This window comes from Mastigoproctus giganteus, chromosome 8 (assembly GCF_048544385.1).
Source record: "Mastigoproctus giganteus isolate SK-2022 chromosome 8, ASM4854438v1, whole genome shotgun sequence".
NCBI lineage: Eukaryota > Metazoa > Arthropoda > Arachnida > Uropygi > Thelyphonidae > Mastigoproctus > Mastigoproctus giganteus.
In genome coordinates, this window is record NC_143582.1 from 17,332,917 (window position 1) to 17,356,302 (window position 23,386).

A 23,386-nucleotide genomic window follows, 5' to 3' on the forward strand; every position below is an offset into this window, starting at 1 on the left:
GAGTGCCAGCTTTTATGTCCCTGCCACACTTGATTTTTAACGCTTCTTCAGACTTGGAGAAAAGCTAAAAGATTAATCCAGCAATACTTGTGCAAAAACTTGAAGATGTGTAGAAGTAATTTAGCCCTTATTTAGCAAAGATTGATCAAAATTTAAATAGAAAATCAAGGAAAAATTTTCTTGAAAAGTTTGAGTTGCATCTCAGTAAAAAAATAAGAGAGCTAAAAAGGAAAAAAACAAGAAAAAAAAGTAGGAATCAAAATGTCTTCCTCTCGTGAAAGGATTCTTGAAAATGGGTACTTGTGATTGCAACCTGAGAGGGCCATGATTTTTTTTTGATTATTTTATTTAATGTCTTTCATCCATTTTTACTACTTTACTTTAATTTGTCCAATTGCTTTAGTATTTAGGTATTTTGAAGACCAAATGCACAAGGCATAAAGTGTTATGGGTTGAAATTAACTATACAGAGTGGGCCAAAAGTAGGTATACAGTTATTGATCGGGTCATGTTTAGTCTCTTAGGTGCTCAAAATGTCCTCCAACATTGCAGCATTCCTTGAACCTGTCCCCTACACTGTGACACACAGTAACACACAAATTCTGGTTAGCACCAATGTCGATAAATGTTTGAGAGATAAACTCCTTCAGTTTGTCCACTGTGTGACCCGATCAGTACTGTATACCTACTTTTGGCCCACCCTGTATAATATCAGTGTAAATACACCATAGTTTATCCATAAATTTAACTACCTGAGTAATGTAAAGGCATTGTTTGATTTTATCTTATTGTGGCTACCTTTACAACGAGATACCAGGTATTGCACTACTTCGAATAAATAACGCTTCTCTAGTAGAGGAGACTCCTGTTATTTATTCTCGATGGGCACCACCACCACCACCCAGACTGCACCGTTTCGGAGTTTGTTGGCTCACTCATCAGTGGGTGGGCAGGTACCATGATAATGCAAACATGCCATGTTGTGAAGTTAGTTCCACAATATAAGAGATGCCAAATGGTGAAGATAATGATAATATTTTGAAGACTAAGAATAAATAACAGTAGTCTCTTCTACTAGAGAAGTGTTATTTATTCGAAGTAGTGCAATACCTGGTATCTCGTTGTGAAGGTAGCCAGAATATGAGATAAAATCAAATGATGCCTTTACACTACTCAGATAGTTAAATTTATGAGTAAATTATGGTGATATTTAGGTATGAGAGAATTATTTTTGGGTGTTTATGTCATTTCTGTATTTGCTTTGAAATATTTTTAAAGGTACATGGAGGGATTGAAAGATTAAAATAAGGCAAAGATTTGTATGTTGTTTTACATGGAAGTTTTATATCAGATTGTTCAAGAACTTTTATTTTCCCATGAAGACTTGTTTACCTCGTAAAATTAATGATGTAAGTATTAGATTAATTTTACTCTGAGGTGCAGCTACCATAGTGCAAGAATTAGCAAAGTGTTAAGGGCCCGATGTGAAGATGGGGTTGGGGGGGGTGAAGGCAACAGGTCTGTCCCGATATATAAACAAAAATCTAAATATTATAGAAAGAAAGCTAATATCAAATAATAATAGTATAATTATACTATTACTATTATTATATTAGCTAGCATTATACGTTGTTATTTTTTACATTCTGGGATTGGTAGCTAGTGGTGAAAGTTCATTTAGTAAATTAAAAATAAGATGAAATAAGTTCTGTATAACAAACCAGATTAAATGATCTTGCTATTGAACACACACACACACACACACACACACACACACACACACACACACACACACACACACACACACACACACACACACACACACACTGCCAAAATGGACCTAATTAGACTAATTAGTTACTTATTTGGCATCTTGTTAGGATTAAGGGACTAATTCATGATTTTGCAAATGTCAAGGTAAGAAAAATGAATTTTTAAGTAAGAACAAAATTGATAAATTAATTATAACGTCCATTATTAAATTGCCTATTTTGATGTATGAACTTTTTATAGTTTTTTAATTGTTTAGATCTGTTGATACTATTTAAAATGCACATTATAAATAAAATTTATGAGTAAGGCATTGAGCCTTTCATTTCGGCAAAATAGAAAGGGGTGGCCCCCTTTGTTCTTTGCATAGGGGCCCAAAAATTCTAGTCTACATCACTGATTTTACCAGTGGTATTTTGTGGTGGTGGAAAGACATAACCAGATAAGATTTATCCTCCCCCAAACTGTGCCTGAGCCACAGCCATACTGGACTTGTCCCTTAAACCTGTCTTGAGCAGGCAACGTAAGTATTTCTCACAAAATAGTCCCCAAGGGACCAAATACACTTGTGTTCATATAAACTTTGAAAATACTTGGAAAACTCATCTGCTATAATAATATTCAGTTCTGCCATGTTCTGGGTGTCAGCAGTTGTCAAATTGGAAGTCTTTCGATTTCAACTTAGAAAACAGAAAGAGGTCTGTTGGGACCAGGTCAGGGGAAATATAGAAGGGGATGATTGAACACCACAACACCTATTTGGCTAGAAATATCTTTCCAGTTGCCTTGAGTTTTTCCTCCTTGCACAAAGCATGGGGCACAAACTTGGTACATGTTTTTCTCATACCCAAGTCTGTATTAATTGCGGACCTTATTGATTTCTTATTCACATTTTGTTCACTTGCCATCATTCTGAGTGTCAGTTGGTAGCCTCCTGCAAAATAAATTGCACACTTTTGCCACCAATTTTGAGGTAGAGGTTGTTTTCACTTGTCTACTGTAAGTGTCATCTTCCACATCCTCTCTGCCCTCTTTAATGTGTTTCATTTGGTTTTCCTTCCCGGCTTTACACAAAATTTGAAGTTACCATGTTTCATCTTAGGGTTTCTGAGAGAAAAGTAATATACAATGCAAAGTGCGCACGCGCGCACACACACACTGCAATCTCAGCTGGTCATGTGTAGTGTGATTGCCAACATCGTACTTTAGTGCATCTCTAGTGGTCTGCAATGGAACTGCATTCATATTGGATGTTTTTATTTTATTCCAGTTTCTCTCATTGCTGCATTGTATATGTATATAAGTTCAGTTTTAGTTGGGACATTACAGGGTAAGGTGTATGTTGTTTTGGTTATAAATTGGGGGTTTAGTGTAAAGTGAAATCTAGTGAGAGTGTGTGGGGAAGCTAATTTTTCTCCTTAGGTTCTTCAGCATGTTTATTCTGTGTAAAGACTTTCGATCCAGTAAGACATTACATTACACCATAAACAATTTTAAAGGATAACCTATAGGTTATCCTTTAAAATTGTTCAGTAGTTTTAAGGAGCTATTACAGAGAGAATTAAGTTTATTTATTTATTTTTTTTTTTTTCAGTACTAGTTGATTTCATGTTTCGGTACTAATTCATGGATAAATTGATTGGATTTGAATTCTACTACCACTGAAGTGTTAAGTCAGTTTCTAGATGAGCAATGTTATTTGAGTGTATTACCAGTAGTTATGTGAGCATATGCATGGAAGGTCATTGACATAAATTATAAAAGGAATGGGGCTAAAGAGTAATCCTTGGTTGGGGGGGGAAAGGAATATTTTTGAAAATTGACTGTTCCCTATTGACTGTAGTTGTAGAGGGATGTTAGTCAAGATGGTTTCGAAAATCATGCTTTGTCTCTGGGAGAAATTAACTACTTTTCAGAGTGGCAGTGAATAATTAATTGTTAATAACTTTAGAAGTTCTGTATATAAATATTTCTTATGGAATTTTACAAAATCAGTACTGTATTGATTTTTGATGCTGTATTGATTTTTTTTTAAAACTTGGATTTTAAAAAAAAAAAAAAAAAAAAACCTTCTGGAGTTATCAGTTTTTGGCTGTTCTTTACAGTGGGAAGTGAGTGTACACTGCATTACCCTCCAAAAATTATCCGAATAGACGTCGGTTTCACATTGTTGCAGGATAGATGATAGAAGAACAATCAGCCACCTGCTGCCTTCAGCCAGCAGGTGGCTGATTGTTGGAACAGGCTTCCATCTGTTGTAGAAATGAATGGTTTGAATAAATTCAAGGAAGAACTTAAATTCTTAAGGACATGGATGGGTGAAGTGTTTTATTTTACTGATGCTATATAAGCTTGCTTTCTTGCATCATTTGCCATTACTACTAATGCTCGCTTCAGTAGCTGCTATGACACTCAGCCCTACTGGGTGGGTTTTCCACCACGAACAATAGACTGCACAGTGGGTATAGTCCTCTTTCCCCCTACAGAACGGTGACCAGTTCAGCTACCAATGTGGAATGTGCTGGTCTGGCTCTCACTGAGATTCCATATCATACATAGATATTCTATGGGATTCAAAGCAGCACTCTGTGCTGACAATTCCAACTTTTGTACATTCATGTCCATTAACCACTCTCAAATAACACTAGTGGTATGGAAGAGGGCATTATCCTATTGAAACAAACATGGTCTGTACCAAAATTGGCACATCGTAGGGCACATGGAATTACCTCAAATGTTAAGGTAGGCATCTGTATGGTTACCCACACAACCACTGGAGTTCTAAGTCATACCATGAGAAACAGCACTACACTGTAACCCTACCTCTTCCAAACTTAATTGTTGGCATAGTGCACTCCTGCAGTAGATGTTCTCCAGGCATCCTTTATCTATTGGAATTGGGTATAGTGAGATTCATTACTCCATAGAACCAATTTATACTCTATGGACCAATTATGGCATTTATTGCACCTTGCAAGGTGAGACTGCTGATTGCAGTTGATAGTGTTTGGCTTATGCAGTGCCATTCTTCTATAAAAACTGAGGCTTTGAAACTGTATATAGTTTATGTACAGACCTCAAACCCGTCTTGATACCTTTAACTTCTTGGTTGATGTTTTGCAGGGTTGTCTGACAAGGTTGCCATACCCTTCCAAGTACCCTCTTGTCTTGACTTGGAGCATTATGGCCTAAGTGGCCAGTGTGCCATTAATAAAAAAAAATAAGAAATTAAAAAAACAGTCATCCAATCCTCTGGTCATGTGAAGTGAGCTTCTGTGGTATATCTATATGTCACTGTATGGTGCTCATACTGTCATACTTCCATTTCATGATAATATCACTGACAACTGACTTTGGATGGTGTAGGCTGTCACCAATTTCTTGAATCAATAAGCCAGTAACATGACATCTGATCTGACAATAGCATTCTCCTCAAAACAGGCAGCTTGGCTCTACCGAATGAAACTTTTGTTTTCCAGAAATAATCTAAGGGATGGGAAAGAAGCATTCACCTTTGACCATTTTTCTTTTCCATGGATTCAGATTACTTTTTAATGTTGTCAGCTTCTCTGATAATCCAACAGCCTCCAAACAGAACACATTAAAATATTTACATCACAAACCTTGGTAGTTGTGTAAGGTGAGCCAGAGGATGATTTCTTTCCAACAAGAATTTTTTTTTTTAATTGCACCACTCATTGAAGAACCTTTCCTTGTAAATTGGACCACGAAGTGGTACAAGTCACATTATCTGGATCAAAATTGAGAAACTTTTGATTAAAGGTTGTAGAATTGAGTTACTTATCTTTAATAAAATCACTTAGTGAGTACTGTCTTGCATTGTGGCCACCAGTATAAGTGAAAGCCTTTTTGAGAGGCAGTCTTTTCCTAATGAAGAAGGCACTTAAGAATTCTCATTTGCTGATTGCCTTCTTTCACTCAACTGATAATAATTACAATGAATACACCACCCCACATATGTGACAAAGACTTTAATAAAATAATATTAAATTAAACACAGGATAAAACTATATATAATATAAAAATAGAATACATTAAAAAATGTTGTCAAAAGTAATAAAAAATAATAAATAGATAAAATTAATATTTCAGAGTTAAAAGTGATAAAAAATAATGACAAAGCTTTCAAAGGTGACTGCCTCCTTTGTCAACAGTGAAATTTTTACAGCCATGGTACATCCTTAAATAATACTAGCAGGATAATGGCTCTTGGTACTTGTTACCAGGGGGAGCATGGCAATTATCTTCCACACATGCATGGAGACTGGAAATGGTCCAGGAGCATAGCAGGTGGAAGCATTCATCCCCTCCAATGCTCATGGTCTTGAAGAGGGGGATGAATATGGACTCCCCTAGCTCTATTAATGTTATGTTCCAAAGAACAATTCATAAGCTCTCAAGCCATTTCTAGTTCCAATACTTATACGAACGATTGGCAATAATTGCATTGCCTGGAGAAATTTGATCTTTCTCTCAAAAGTGCTTAGTGGATTTCCCATAATCAACAGATTCTATTGCTTTTATGTGCTCTCCCATATGATCTTTGTACCTACATGCTGACCCCCCCCCCCCGCCCATATGTCTTCACAATTGTGGACAGTACCTTTGATAGGCATTGTATAATTACTTATTACTGCTCCGCAGTGCATAGCACACGCTTCTTGATTAGACCGGGGTTCAAGCCCATGACCACCAAATACGGAAGATGCGGAAAGGTCAGGGAATGACCACCGCATATCCCGGAGCAATATGGCCTTAGTTGCTAATGCTTCTAAAAACCAAATAATAACAATATTACTGCTCCCCATACTATTTTGGGAGAACAGTTGTAAGCAGTTATCCATGTTAAAATTAAATTGTCCACCTTTTCTTTGTCTGCATTTGCTTGTTTGCTGGGTGTCATTAGACATATAGATATACACCTGATTCTTACCATTTGATAAAGGAGTTGGTTTGAGCTCTAACCATATGTCTCCCATGTTTTGACAGCTGCTGGTTTTATAAATTCCTATCAGTGTATGGCAGCTTCTAATAAGTTCACTATAGCTTGGTGGACAGAACAAATTGTTGACAAAAAATTCAGCCACTGTGCTTTCCTTCATTTCCTAAGTTTGTTCTCTTTGAATGGCTAATTTTTTTAAAATTAAATTCATTTCTGCTTGCCTGCTTTTGCAATCAATGATTTGCATGAATCTGAGGTTAAGGATCTTCATAAATTTTGTTAATATCAGAATTCATTAAAATGTTGAAAAATGGGAAAAAATAAAAATTTAATTCTGAAAGGGAAAAGTAAACCCATACTAGGCTAACAACAGTTTTTACATGGTTTTAGAGTGTATTATTGTACTATATTGTTAAATTAAAATATGTTAACTAAGTGTATTTATAGAAATATACCAGTTTATGGAAATTGATATTTAGCATTTTTCCTGAATGCTGAAGAAGCAAGATATTCTTTCTATTAAAACCTTTTTTTTTTAACATTCATAGCAGATCATATTGTTTATTTTTCATCTGTATAAATGTTCATATTTTCTATAAATGTTATTAATTTTAAATGATATTTACATAGTTGCTGATTAGAACTGTATTGTTGATTTTTAAGTTTTGATAACAAGAAATGTGAACCTTTGAATTTACTCCTTTAAATTTTTAATTGAACTTGCATGTGCCATCATCAAATGGATCTAGTCATTGTATATTCCATGTTGATTCAATCACTGCCATCAATCCTCTCAGAATTTTTAGGAGTATGGTGCTTTTCAGATCTTGTATAACATTGTTTTATAATACATTCTTTTGTAAAGTAATATACATTCTGTTGTAAATATTTTTGTGTGATGTTTTAATGTATGTGAGAAATTTGAACTTTTTAGTTTTATTTCAGATTTTATTATACTTTTAAAGTAAAAATAATCTTTTTAATAGGAGTATACTTTATTTGCTATAAAGTAAAGCACTAAATTTTACCTCATTTATTAAGACAGGTAGGCAATCGTGGCCATCCAAAGTATATTGTGGCCATCTTGATACTGTAAGAAACTGCTCACCTCTGCTTTACACTTCTGTAGTATTCTCTGGCATGCTTTATTTGTTACAGAAAATATTCTTACATTTTTGAATATATATATTTTTTTCCCCATTATTTATTATTCAGAGCCAGAAATAGGGGTGCAAAATTTGAGTTACAACTTGAAAAGGGAAGAAGTGATGAATTATGAAAGAAATTTTTTAAGAAATGAAAATAAACTAATTTACTTAGAATATCAAAAAATTTTACTTTAAAGAAATATCACTATTTGTGGGGAAGGGGGGTTGTTAGTTGCCAGTTAACGATTGTGATGATGCCATTTTGTTGTTAATATAAATTTTTTAATATTTTTACTTTTTTACACAGTTATTCAAAATGAATGGAAATTAGTGGAAACTTTGGGACAGTAAGAAATTACATGGAATAACTTCCTGTTTAACATTTGACTCAATGTGAGTTTTGTCTTCTTTCTCAGAGTTCACTTGTATGTATATTTGCTCTGTTGGATGGAGAAGAAAAATATGTAACAATTTATTTTTGTACACAATGTATTTGAAAGTAAATTGTGTGTATTTATTTACTATTATATATATATATATATATATATATATATATATATATATATATATATATATATAAAAAATTTAATCTATGAAAATAAATGGAATTAAAAAAATATATTATTAAAGGTTGCAGGATTAATCCAAATTAAGTGATTATTTCTTCATGACATCCCTAGCAGTATGTTGCAACTCCTGGATTTTGCTCCCCAATTGGGTAACTGATGATAATTTTGATTCCCTTGCTGTATTTCTCATGTTACTACTTTAGGTGAAATTTATTAGTTTTTCTCCCACAAGTGCATTTAGGGACCATATAATATATTGGCCAATAAACTTACTTTCTTTGTTTTAGACTTTGTACATGGTTATTTAAAAGAATTGTTATCTTGAACATATTAACATTAGCCAGATATTTCTGGAAGCTGCTCATTGATGTTTGAGAAAGATATCTGGTTTCATGCATTTGCATTTATTCACTGTTTTGCAATTTTTTTTCATATGTGGTTATAAAATATTTACCTTATTCCTTTTATTATATTTAACTTTTAAAGTATCAGTGATAAAAGTTTACAGTGAAGTTACTGGAAAATATAAATGAAATTGTTATAACAAAAGAAATATTCATCTCAGTTTGTGTGTGTGTGTGTGTGTGTGTGTGTGTGTGTGTGTGTGTGTTAATCCTCCTGAATATTTATTTTGCATTTTTGAAGTGTGAGGCAGCTTATTTTGTTAGACATTTTAGGATATCTGTTAAATGCTGAGATAAATGGAATCGTGAAATAAGATTTTAACATTAAATGAGTTTCCATAATAGTATTAAATGCCCTGTAAAATAACAGCTTTTTAGAAACTACATTTAGTTATGGTTATATTAAGAATTTTTTCGTTGTTGTTTTATTGTTATCTTGTTGCTACTCATCATAAACTTGTTTATATTATATAACTAGTTTAACCTCATGCCAAATATTTGTCTTCCTCTATCATAAATTTTAATGATTTAGTTGATGTTGTTATTGGACTGAATATGAAACTTTTTTAATCAATTTTTTTAGATATACAAATTTTCAATAATAAAATAATTAGGTATAGACCTTTACATTATGGTCAGTAATTTATACTGGCAAGAAGCAAAATTTCATTAGAATCCAAGTTATATTAATTCCAGTGAAATTGAAATCCATTTAACTTGTTACTGGTGTGGGTAAAAAAATTTCTCTGCCATCATAAGTTATACGTCATAGTTTTGCAATTACCCTGTGTGCTAATTCTTAATTTTTACAAAACCTCCATTTTAGTTATAGTAATTAGTACAAATTTCAAATTATTCCTTAGTGTTTCGAATCAGGATAATGCATGAGAAAACTATGGTTTTATAATGTACAAATTTTAAGATAATTATAATTTTATAAATTATACAATGAAAATTTTTTTTTTGTAGCATTATACTGATATTTGTGTAAGTTTTACTTCATTTTTACTTATTGCACTTTGTTTACATAATTTTAATTCTGTTGCATATTCTTCTTTGTTCTTAACTTCAATACCATCCAGTATTGTGGTTTTTCATTTGCTTCAATATTTTCAATGAGAAGTAATTTTCATTTTTAATGGAAAGGCATAAAATTTATGCTTGAAGATTTAAATAAGTTCTAGGCCATGTTTATAGCAAAGTTTTTTTTTTTTTTTTTTTCTTCTAATAATACACAAAGCAAAGTTTTTATTTAATTTGCTCTCTTTTATGGAATATAAATCTAAGGTTCCAGAGAAACTGTTTGATTTGCAGATCAGTAAAGAAGCAATTATCACTCTTGAAAGTACACAATAAAAACGCAACAGCATACCAAAACTCTTATGTTAAGTCTCCAGAAGTTGATATTAAATAGGATCTTACTGAGTGATTTAGTATTTTAACAAGTAGTGGCTTACCAACCTCTGAGGAAAATCATTAACTAGCATTTTAAAGTTGGAAAATTCATTCCTACACAGGAATCCAGAGTTATTGAAATATAAGTATGAGAAACTTGATGCAGTGTTTATTATGGTAGTGGTTGGGAATGAATGAATGATCATAAGGACTGTTGCTAAAGAGCATGTTGTTCAAGACTAATATTTAACAAGTATGAATAAATCAGATATCTGTATACCTTATTTCTTATCAGGTATACCATTAGCTTGATAAAGCAAACCTTACATGTAAGGACCTACATTAAATAAGGCATCATTTGCTGGAGGATAACTATTCAAGTCTCTAGTAAACATGTGCATGGCTTATCCAAGTGTACAAAGATGTTGACATAATTCCTTTACATACCAACTAGCTTCATTAATGTAAATGTTGGCAAGGACTAGAACTTAATATTAAAAGTATCTCGCTATATGAACTAATAAAAGCAGATACCACCGAAGGCAACCCTTACTGTTCAAATTATTGATACCTCTACATTTTTTTAATGCTTTTTGCATTTTCAGATTTCATGTTTCAGTTGTTTTACTTTTATTTAGGTGGAATTATGAGAGTGTGAGGTTAAAAGTTTCTTTTGGAATTTCAGTAACTAAAATGGGAACTTTCAAGGAGTCATAATTTGGGAAAATGATTTATGGATGAAGAGAAATAAAGAAAAAAATTACTGTGAATTCTTTTTTTTCAGAGTAAATACATGCATTTCATCTGAATGTTTACTAGTATTGTTTATATTTTATAACCACATGGCTCTTTCAATGGTTATAGTTGCTGTCCTTCCCCATTGGGGAAAGCTTCAAGTTTGAATTCTGTCTCTTGACAAGAAGAGCTTTCACATGATGCCCAAGTTAATTGGTCTCGGATTAAAGTTGCACACTTATGTGTTTTTTTTTCTCTCTCCCAGAATAAGTTTTTCATCCAACAAAGCAAAGTACCAGATTCATGCAATTTATAGATAATACACTGATGCTTCATGGCCTTTGTTGTCTGTGTACAAATTCCAAACAATCAAAATGGTTAATTTTTGCACAAGATATGTCTGGTATTTGTGTGTGTGTGTGTATATATATATATATATATATATATATATATATATATATATATATATAATTCCATAATTTTCTTTGGTGAAACTATCAATTAATTCAAAAAAGCAATATTCAAAGGTCAGTTTCTTTTGACTGATTATCCTTAATGATCACTCATTACAAAACATTAACTAGTTTTACTTCCAGATTCATTTCTTTTCTGTTTCTTTGTACTATATTCCATTGTCTTTAAGATACCTTTCACTTCTGATTCCCCTCCCCTCGACTTAATATCTTTAACCTTGCTAAATACATTAATTATGGCATTTTGTCTACCCAAGAAAAATTACTGCTTACAACCAATAGTTGATACCTATAATAAAGTATTGGGATGCTGGCCTCAGTTTTAATGGCAGGTATAACATCTGAACTTATATCAGATTCAGAATGGCTGAAGAATGTAGTTATCACAGACAAAACGAAAAAGACGAGTACCTGAATCTGAATATCTTTTCCAGAAAAGAGAAGTATAATGAATTATTAATGGCTTGCATTTTGAGCTGCTAATCAATGAATCCTTGATGAAAAATAGCAAATATATATGTAAAAAAAAAAAAAAAAAAAAATGTAAATAAGCTACTGAAATTCAGATGTTGGTGTTTCATTTCTAGCTCAAAATATCTTTCCAATTATTTTATCTTTTGCCACACTGTTTCTTGCCCCATATGACTCGCTTCCCATAGTCATCGTATTGCAAATCTTTTGAATTTGAGATATGTTTCTTTAAACCCCCCCCCCTTTTCTCATTATTACAAGAACTTTGGAACTTATTCCTTGCTATAAACTTTTATTTAAATTACAATAAATTTTAAATGAAATTCAAGAGTAAACTGAAAATTTTATCATTTGGATCATATCTGTGTGGTCCTTATGTCATATTTTAAACCTGCTTTTTTTATGAATAAGTAGCTTTTTAAAATGCAGTTGTATGAATTATTTGTTGATGGCTTAAATTAGTTTCATAATGTATATAAAGTTGTTTTGTAATGTAATGTAAACTTATTTCACATATTTTTACTAATTGTTTTTTTTTTTTTTTTTGTAATGTTGAAATAATGGTAAACTGGTGTGAGTAGCTAAATTTTATACTTTTCATTAACATAAATTATAGCAACTTTTTGTTTTCTTTTTTGTAGTTTACAAAAAGAAAGTAGGACATTTTTAATTATTAGTAGATATTGGTGTTTTGAATCACTTGACTTAAACAAATTTTTCTCACCTTAATAAGAAAGAAAAATTATTAAACAGCAATGGTGGTGGTGTTACTGTTCATTTTAATGTATTTAGTTAAAATGTCTTCCAGATTACAAATAAAAAAAAAAAAAAAAAAGTGGGAAATTAGTAACTTTATAGGCATACTGAAGTCCATATTTTTCTGAAATTTGACATATGACATAGAATTTTGTTTTTATTTAATATAATTGGTTTTGATATATATACATATATATGTAATATATATATATTGTAGAATAACAACAGAATTTCATTCTTTCAGTACAGTATGTTAGAAATATGTTACTTAGATTTCTTGTATATACAGTTTTTAGAAGAAAGGGGGGAGAAAATGAGGATTATGTTCAGTGTCACTGGCAAACTTAACATAAGAGTTTACAAGCAAAGTAAACATCTACTTTTCTCTGTGTTAAGTAGCGGCTAGTATAAAAATATGGCTCTGCTATTAATTTGCAGAGTTTATAAATAGCTATCCCTTGAAACCTATTGCACTTAGGTCAGTCTGCTTTTTGCACAGTAAAACCTTGTTGTTGATGTTGTCATTAGGATATTGTAAAACTTTAAAAATTTTATTCATGTATAGTTACCAAACTGCCTGTTGATTGATTTATGTAGATTTTTCCTCTAGAGCATCATTTGCTTACTCTAGCTGTTAGCAGATCTCTGTTGTGCAGTCACGTCTTGAACCTTTTCTGTGTATTGTTTTATAAGATTATTTTAGTAATAATACTTTTGTGGGTAAGAATTACCCGTGTTAACAATGCCACAATTACAAAGTAATCAAATATTAACTGTTTAAAATTGTGATGAAATTGGTTAAATTGATCATAGAGTAGTTGATTCGACTTGTGGTTTCAGATTTAAATTAAAAAAAAATATTAATGTTAATGCACTGAAATTTTGCATTAATTTTTACAGTTGAAAAATAAAAATTAATATTGTGATCAAATTAACTGAACTTGTTGAACAGTTTTATACACCAACAACTCTTTGCTGTAACATAATTATTCTAAACTTCATATGCAGGTAAACCAATAATCAAATTTGTGCAGTTCCTGTTTTATTTATAGTTCTAAATTACAGAACTCATATTTGAAATATGATCCACATGTATTATATTGTCTTAAATGTAAATTTATACATAGATGCCTATAAGCTATATATATATATTTTTTTTTTTTTTTTTGCAGGTTTCTTTCATTATGCTAATTATTCTAGGTGTCTGTCTTGAATTATTACTTGAAATTGCTTATTATACAGTCATCTTTTGTCACCTGCATAATCTCCTTAGCTGTGTATGAAAATTTTCTTGCTTTATTATAATAAATTTACCTTTATTTTGTGTGAAGTCTTTTCCCATGCAGCTCAGACAATTTTTGAATTTGTGTGTTCTGTCAGAACTGTTTGATACAAATATATCAATCATGCAGCAACTTAAAATTTAATTGCACTAGTTTTAATAAGTAAATAAGCAGAATTTTAGCACTTTGCATTACAGCAACAAAAAAAAAAAAAAAAAAATATATATATATATATATAATGAACTTTTTAATTTTCAAGTAAATCAGGTTTGCATATTTTAATGTGAACCAACATGTTCACTTTCTTTTAAATAGTGAAATGTTTTCCTATGTAAAAGGTAGTAATTACCATTAAACCAGCTTATTCCTGAAATTTATATACCAAAATGTTGAATGCAAATTTTAAAGTTTAAATCCCTGTTCAAAGAGTATAACTTATGTGTTTAAAAGTTTTAAAGTGATTTAGATATGTATTTGTTTTCATTGTTAATCCAGGTACAATTCTGGAAATCACTTTAAATTTAATTTGAATTAGCAATATTAATTAATTGCACATTTATTGTGCTAATTTTTCATCTTTGTTTTGTACTCTATTAAATTATAGCCAAAAGTTTCTTTTTTCTATTATCATTGTTAGTCGATGCAGTTAAGTGACATTTTCTGCAGCCTTATCACCTGTAAAATATCATGTTTATAATTTTAATTCTTATTAGTATTTTTAAATGAATTCATTCCACCTACAGTAATCCCGGTGAGATAAAAACTGATCAGTAGGTGTGTGAAACAAGCAGTGTATTCTTCATCTTCAATCTGTGGTGATTTTAGAGTTTACCTGTCTTTATGGTATATTATTTGTTTGTAATAAATTGTTACTTTGAGCTTGTAGTTTTTTTTTTAATACATATTTCATGCATTTATAGTTAACTTAAAAAGGAAATTTGCAATTTAAAGATCTTTTTACTATTAATGGACAAGAGTGCTGTAGCAGTGGTCAAGTAAAAAAGTATGTCAAAGGTATGTCAAAAAAAAAAAACTTAGTCAATATGAAAGATAAATACAGCACTCTCGATTAACCAGGACACTTCAAGACTCCAAATTAAAACAAACAACAACAACAACAAAAAAATAACTAGAACAGGTATAAACATATGTTTTGCAAGTCATAAATAAGTGGCGTTATAGGTTGTCATTAAAAGATTAATATACCTATTATCTTGCGATCCCCGCTGTCTTCACACCCACTGCAAAAAAAAAAAAAAAAAAAAAAAAAAGCACAAGTAGTGCATGGTAAGTTTTTTTCATCTATTGCCATATTTTTTACATAGGTTGCTGAAAATGTTTCAATACAGCAAGTCCCTGACTTATGCAAGTTTTTTTCACTCAAATTTTTTTTTTTTTAGATTGTAAAATTTTAAAAAATAATAATAAGCAATCAATAATGAAGATAATGGCCAGCACAAATGATACATGGGGTAATAAGCAAAAAAAAAAAAAAAAAAGGAAAGAAGAGAAGATTCTTAAATTTTGTATTTTTTTTCTTCTTTTAACTGAAGATTTCAGTGAAGGGGACATGCATTTCACCATAACGTAAAAACCCACAGAATTGCAGCTATTGGTATTACTGCAAATGCAATAAGATCGAGTTTACTACCCGTTTATAATTAGATGCACTAACAGAAAAGGCGCCTTCGTAGCCAGGAGCAGCAGTGCATAGCACACGCTTCTTGATTAGACCGCGGTTCAAGCCAGTGACCACCAAATACGGAGGATGCAGAAAAGTCAGGGAATGACCACCGCATATCCCCTGAGCAATATGGCCTTAGCTGCTAATAACCAAATAACTACTAACAGAAAAGCCCATGTTTTATGGTAGTAACCTCCAGAAATGTGCTTTAGTAAAATGTGAGCTTGCATGGGGTGATAATAGTGAATTTTCACCTTAACCCTGTGAAGTTCTTTACAGAAAATTTCATTTTGACCATTTGAAAATTTCATTTTTGGAGTGGTATTAGTAAATCTACCAACAAAAGGAAAGTGATCAATTTGGATAAGAATGTATGAAAATGGTGAAGCATTAACAAGTATCATGCTGAATTCAGATTTGTCAATAATAAATAATATAGTAGCAATATGTTATTAGTCATTCCTGAGTTACGTAAAACTCTACTTAAGTAGTACCGGAACGTATCTCTTATGTATGTCAGGAACTTCCTGTATTTTTGAATTAACCAGGAAATCTAGTATCTAGAGTGGGTTTTTTTTTTTTTTTTAACCAATCGGAGAATTTTCCAATTGGAAAATCGAGAGTTTACTCTATTCTCATTTTATGTATGTCAGGAACTTCCTGTATTTTTGAATTAACCAGGAAATCTAGTATCTAGAGTGGGTTTTTTTTTTTTTTTTTAACCAATCGGAGAATTTTCCAATTGGAAAATCGAGAGTTTACTCTATTCTCATTTTGTTACCATGAAATTAATACATCAAATAAGGTGTTTACTCTTCTTGCCATTGGTTCTCCCTGATAGTATAGCCACTTCTTACTCATTTGGAGAGGTCTGGGTTCAGATTGCATTGGGGACTGAGTAATTCTTAAAAGCTTTCATCAGGGCTGTGATCCATATCAAGTGGAGGATTCCAAGGTGGGTTTTTCAGTCTGCATACTGGGAACTGGTTCACAAATGCTGACTTCCAGCAGGATCACTGTTCATGCGACTTCCCGTTCAACGTCCTCTACTGCATGACGAAGGCATTTCGGACCCTGCAATGCTATGTGATTCCGATTCGTCTTTGTGCCCCCTACACCTCCTGCAAGTTTGTCGCACTGGTAGTGAAGCACCCTGAATAACATGCTTATACTTTCCACACTTATTCAAGAAAAACTTAAGAACATTTGAGGCCTTCGAGAATGGTTTCCAAGATTAAAACATTGAGTGGAAACATTGGCTAGTTTGAATAAGGGTAGCTGCAAACTGCTGACACAAGTGCAACATCAATGTAACTGGATTTTCAGGGATTAAAACTTGGGAAAGAACTCTGAATGTGAAAATATTGGGACAAAATGCAAGTGGAGGGAAAAAAAAAAATTGGGAAATTTCTGGGACTAAGATATAAATAGCCAACCCACAATTTTTAATTCTAAGCTCTAATATCAAGCATGCTAATATATATCTAATTTTATTATATTAAAACCTTCCCTAACTATACTGGATACCTAATTTTGTTTTTGCTTCAAGTAAAATTATCTGTCAACTAACTGTAGGAACACAAAAAATCTCATAAAGCAAAATACACTGCTGAGTGTGAGAGAATTAATTTACAAAGTAAATGAAGGGGGGAACCAAGAAACTGATCTGAATATAGCATTTTCAACATAATCACCAAAAACACTCATCCCATTGCTTTACTGAATTCTAGAAAGCTATCATGACAATGGAGTATATCATTTTCAACAGATTGTCAGTGAAACATTTGTCACCAAGCTGTTTAATAAAAATGTATTTAGTGTCATGGAGAAGGTGGCAATAATAAGATATTAAAATAGACAATATAATTAGATATGGAGATTTCTTAGAGTATGGACTAAACAGTGAACAGGTTTATATGGTACTAGATATGATCATATATCTATATAACTGTGTGTGGTATGGATCACACAAGTTATACAGGATGAGAATCTTAATTCCCCTTTCCAAACGACCATGGTAATGAACAAGCAAGAGCAGTGTTGAAAACATATTTTATACTCCTTAGCATAATGAGTTGATTATGCAAAAGATGGGCTGAGCCAATCATATATTACCAGTGGAGTGTGGTAATATTTACATTGTAATTAAAACTATAGCAGTAAGAGTATAAAATATGCAATTGACTAAAAGTATGAGTGGACAAAGTATTATTAGCCAGTTTTGCATTTAGTGAGTTAACTATAGTGAAATAGCACCAAAACACTTCTTTTTTACAACTGGTAATAAACATTTTAAGCTGAGTGATTATGTATAAAAATACTGCACAATGAAGGTACTAAAAATTTATTCTTTATATACATCCAAAATAAAATACAGTTAAAAAATAATTCATAACAATCCTTGACGTTTGAGGTCTTCAAATGTTTTTTTGTTAACGACATTTCCTTGGCTGTCTTCATATTCCTCCTAAAGGGGGGAAAAAAAAATTAACAAATAGAGAACACATTATCTAAAGAAACCAATCCCTTTTGTTCCTTCTAGTGTCTGATGAATGAAAACAAATTCAACAGAGTTCTAAATAATTGACAAAGATAGCAGTCGACACAGGTGGGAAAAAAAATACTAGACTTCTTTTTTACAAGTAACTCTTAATACACAATGACTAAAATATATAAACTATTAAAGGAAGATTGCAGACAGCAAAGGTTTGTGATTACAGCCGGCCCCCGTTATAACGCGGTTTGCTTTACGTTGATTCGCTATTCTTATATTATAACCTGTATCTGACTATAATGCTGTCACAGATCACAATAATGCTCTTTTACAGATTGCATTTTTGGCATATTTAACGAAATCGTTAGCTTGAAAATGAATATAAAAATAGTTAAAATATTTTCCACGCTCAGTGAAATTTTCTTGCACGCTAATTTAATTGCAGTTCAGTGACTAGTTCCGAGATCAATATTTTAAAAAATGAACAAGTATATTGCTTGTAATATTTGCGTTATATGCATTTATCTGAAGTCTAGTCATCACTCAGTATAGTATTAGACATTGTGCATAGTGGACAGTTTACTTGAACATTGTATCGTAATTAATGCAACCAATACAGTTACATTTGCTTAGAGTTAATAATGTCCAATAAGAATGAAAAAGCAACAACATCTGGGCGCAGTACGAAGACTAAATGTAAGAAAAAGACTGAATTTGAAAATTAAATTAGACGTTTTGAAGCAAATCGATTCAAAGACAAGTGGATGTGTGCCATAATTTAGGACTTGCAAGTTTAACTGTAAGAACAATTAAAGAAAAAAAGAATTTTAGCAGCTGGAAAGATAGCTGTTCCACTGCAAGCAACTAGGGCTAAACTGGCTATTAGGATTGAAATGGAAAGACAATATCCAATGCAAAATTCAGGTAAGTTAAATATTATAAAAAAATAAATAAAAAAAAAGAGAGATTAGCATATATGATGATCTGAAGAAAACTCACCTAAAAAAAAAAATTGGAACCATTTAAAACTAGTAAGGGCTGGTTGAATAGATTTAAAATCCAGGGAGAAGCTGCAAGTGCAGATCAAGGAGCCAAAACTTTCAAAAAAGAACTTGTTAAAATTATTGAAGAGGGGTATTATTATGTGTTATAATTCTCAACAAGTTTTTAACATAGATGAAGCAGGACTTTTGTAGAAACGAATGCCTAAAAGAAGAAAAAAAACATGTGAGGTTTCAAAGCGGCAAAGGATCAGTTGACTTTATTGTTGGGTGGCAACTCTGTGGGGGATTTAAAATTAATACCCCTTTTAGTTTATTTGGAAGAGGGCCAAAGTTCAACCCAAAATCGACACATTTTTCATGATTAAATTCGTGATTTTTTAAGTAGTTAACACATAATTATATACATACAAATATTTGAATATTAAATATTTTGACCGACATTTGTGCATCTTTTCACTACCGTTTATTATTGATTAGGAAATATCCTATGGCACCAACCGCAACTCTCAAATACATGTTACCTTATGGGAATGCAGCACTCGCTTAGCACGGATTCACTTAGCGCTCTGTTTTTCTGGAACGAATTATCAGCGTTAAGCGGGGGTCACGTGTAATGACAAAATTGGGATTCATATTAAAAATTTGTCCTTTAAAATGTAAAAAAGAAAAAAAAATTTATTTCCTCTATTATGGATTTTGATATACAGGTTAGCCATATTTCTCTAAAAGCCTGTTTCATTAAACTTTAACCAGTTGGACGGAAATTGCATGGAGCAATACCTCACTTACCAACCATCAATTATCTTTTAAATTTCTACTGTAGTTCTTTTAACTGTATGCAGAATTTCTGAATTAATCTCAGATGTTTACATGCATAGGAGCTGATGACTGCAGTGTCATTACTTACAATGTAAAAAAATGGCAATAATTCTTAAAAGAAATTTGCAACTTTCATATGAAACACCTTCATAATATTAAGCTTATTAGAATGACTTACTTCATTATTAGAGAGAAATCTCTCCTTTTGCTTCTGTTCTTTGAGCTTCTGCCACACTGAAAAACAGTTTAAGAATATTTTATGTAAACAGTACATTTTGAAAACAATTTTACATGCTGTGCTGAAATACACATACTGGCCAAAATAATATGAACCTTTGTATTAAAAAAGGTCACAGAAAAAAAAAGAAATGTGAATAAATGCAAAGAAAAGTGTGATGTGGGATAATGATGTGTTGCTTCGTTGAGTATAAAGACTGCACAGGCTGTTAAACTGCAGTAATCTGATATAATCAGTGATTGAGGAAAATATTGAAGTCAGATTGGGGTGATCTATCAGACCAAAAGATAGAACTAGTTTCTCAAAAGAAAGCAAGCAGTTCTTCCACATCTTAAAGGCATATATATAAATGCATCAGAAAAACAACACTTCAAGAATGAAGTCATTGTAGTCTGAGGAGGACTGTACAGAAAAATAGCATGCATCTGAATTTAATCAAGCCCAGAATTGCCCTGTTTCAACCATACTGAGCAGGGAATTGAAGTATTGGCAGTTGCCTACCTATTCAGAAGCCACTTGTTTCCAGGAAAAACAGAAAAATCTCTTTGCAGTGATATCCAGAACATTGTGATTGGACAGTGGAACTATAGAAGAAAGTCACATGGGCAGATGAATCACTAAGCACTTCATTTTGCACTGATAGTAGGCAGAGTGTGGCGAGAACCTCACAAAGCAATGTACCCTGTTTGGCTTGTTAAGACATGGCAAGCAGGATCCATCACTTTGTGGGGTTCCTGCTGTTATTTGAAACAAAGGCAGCCCAAATCAATACTGAATAAAGATATGTAGGTTTTTTTTGGCCAGTGTATGTAGTGCAGAAGAGACCAGTAATCCTTTCAAGCTCATTTAATTTAAATTTCCTTTTCCCAATGTAATACAAACAGAAAAATAAACTCTGATAAAAAGGTGGGAAAGGAGAAGGAGGATACAAGGTAAAATCAAAAAGTTCCAGGGCTGAATATGTTAAAAATATCTGAACACCAATAAGAAAAACTTTATTTGGTGACTTATAATTTTTACAGTACAGAATGTTGCATTGTGGGACAGCTGATCAACACAACCACTTCAAAGATGGATGTGGCATTATTGAGGATGATGCACAGTGTGCAAGGTCTTGCATCAATAAATGACAAACTTGTTTTCCTGTATCAGAAGCATTATTGGAGTTGACCAAATAAGAACTGAAGGCAGCCTCTCAAGCTGGAATAGCATATAGTAGTTGCAAAGCTATCAACATCTGATATTTTAAACAGGAAAAGATCCAAGGATTCTAAAAACATTAGTGAAAGGAGATGAAACATAAGTGTTATCTTTACAACCTACAGACAAAACCTCTGAATGGAAGTCTCCATTTGAGGAAATAAAAATATTGGAATTTATACCACATCAACTTTTAGCATGCCTATGCACTTGCTAACTGAATCCTTAAAAGAAGCAATCAGAGTAGATGATCTGTGGGCAAGGAAAAACAAGAATTTATTCCATGACAATGGTGCCAAGTGCTTTTTATCCCCCCAATAAAAAAATTAAAATGAAAGGGGAAACAATTTTATGGTGAAGAAATTATGGCTGCTAACAACAACCGAAGATGTTTTCTTGTAATTATATAACTGATGGGAAAAAAAGTATAAATAACCAAGGTTATTTATACTTATATAGTATATAATTGACTGTATATATTTTACTTGTTTCAATAAAATTTCAATGCTGGGACATTTTTATCCTACCATGTATAGATAAATTCAACAAAACAGTTTATTTTAGAAGGAAGCAATAGGTTTTTTTTTTTTTTTTTTTTTTTAAATCTCTGTATTCCTGCATACAAAAAAAGCATACAGATCACTAATTGTGTTTTTCTACTGAAATATGCAATCATAAGTTGTAAATATCTTTTTATTATAATCTTATATTTTTCTTTAAATACTGTATATACATAAAAATATCTGTTCAATAATATATTATACTTAAAGAAAACTGTAAATGATTATTTGTAAATTCACACTATTTCCATGAACAGTTTAAAGCATTTTAAATCCATACTATGTGGACTAATCCATGTTATATTAGTAGAGGCATATGACAGAAGAAAGCAAGCTTATACAGCATCAGCCAAAAAAAAAAAAATATATCCATTTCACCCCAAAATTTGTTTAGTTCAGCCTTGAATTTATTTAAGCTGTCAACTTCCACAAAGACAGACAGAAGTCTGTCTGTCTTCCAGCAATCAACCACCCACTGGCTAAATGCAAATTTCCACACATCTATTCTACAACTGTCTATCCTCAATTTGAATTTATGACCCCTCAGGTGCAGAATCCCATCAGCATTGAGCTTGCTCAACCCATTCAAGGCCTTATACACCTCAATCAGATTACCTCACAGGTGCCTATCTCCAGACTGCAATTTGCAGAACTTAAGCCTTTCTTGGTAAGAGCAACTCTTTGTTCCACTCGCCAAACTCGCTGCCCTTCTCTGTACTTGTTCCAGCAGCTCTGTGTCTTTCCTAAAATGAGGCTTCCGGACCTGTATGCAGTACTCAAGGTGCAGCCTGACCACTGCCTTATACAAAGGGATAATCACCTCCTTATCCCTGCTAGCAAAATTCCTATATATCATTGACAAGACCACATGAGCTACTCTTGCAGTCTTTTTTGCACTGCTTAGAAAACTTCATATCTGATTGAACAATTACCTCGAGGTCTTTTTCATTCTCCACTACCCTGAGTGTCGTACCACGTGGTATGTTAACCCCAGACTAACATACCACGTGTCGTACCACGTGGTATGTTAGTCTGGGGTTACTGCTACCTGTATGCAGCACTTTGCATTTGTCAATGAACTTCAGTTGCCACCTCTCAGCCCAACTTTTCCAGATCCTGTTGCAGTAGCATACTGTCTTTAATGTCATTAACAACCTTCCTATCGTCAGCAAACTTTGACATTAAGCCTGATATACCTTTACAATATCATTGATAAATACAGAAAATAGCAATGGGTCCAATACGGATCCCTGGGGGACACCACTAATAACATTAGTCCATGAAGAGCAGTGTCTATTGATTACCACTCACTCTCTCTCTCTCACTTCTACCACTCAACCATCCCTTTATCCATAGCACCCTTAATGCTATACTGCTCAAACGTGTAGTCTTCCATATGCAACAGCATCAAAATCTTTTC

The 23,386-nt window shown here is 32.3% G+C and overlaps 1 protein-coding gene across 1 annotated transcript in view; it reads right to left on the minus strand.

Annotated features, from left to right (window-relative positions):
* Positions 1-18,012: 18,012 nt before the first annotated feature.
* Positions 18,013-23,386, minus strand: part of noi (splicing factor 3a subunit 3 noi) — a 96,857-nt gene continuing 91,483 nt past the window's right edge. Inside the window, exons 16-17 of the mRNA XM_090379100.1 lie at positions 20,147-20,202; positions 18,013-18,118 (exon numbers count right to left, since the gene is read on the minus strand). Coding sequence (XP_090235226.1) covers positions 18,041-18,118; positions 20,147-20,202 — 134 coding nt within the window. The 3' untranslated portion in view covers positions 18,013-18,040. The remainder of the gene's footprint in view (positions 18,119-20,146; positions 20,203-23,386) is intronic.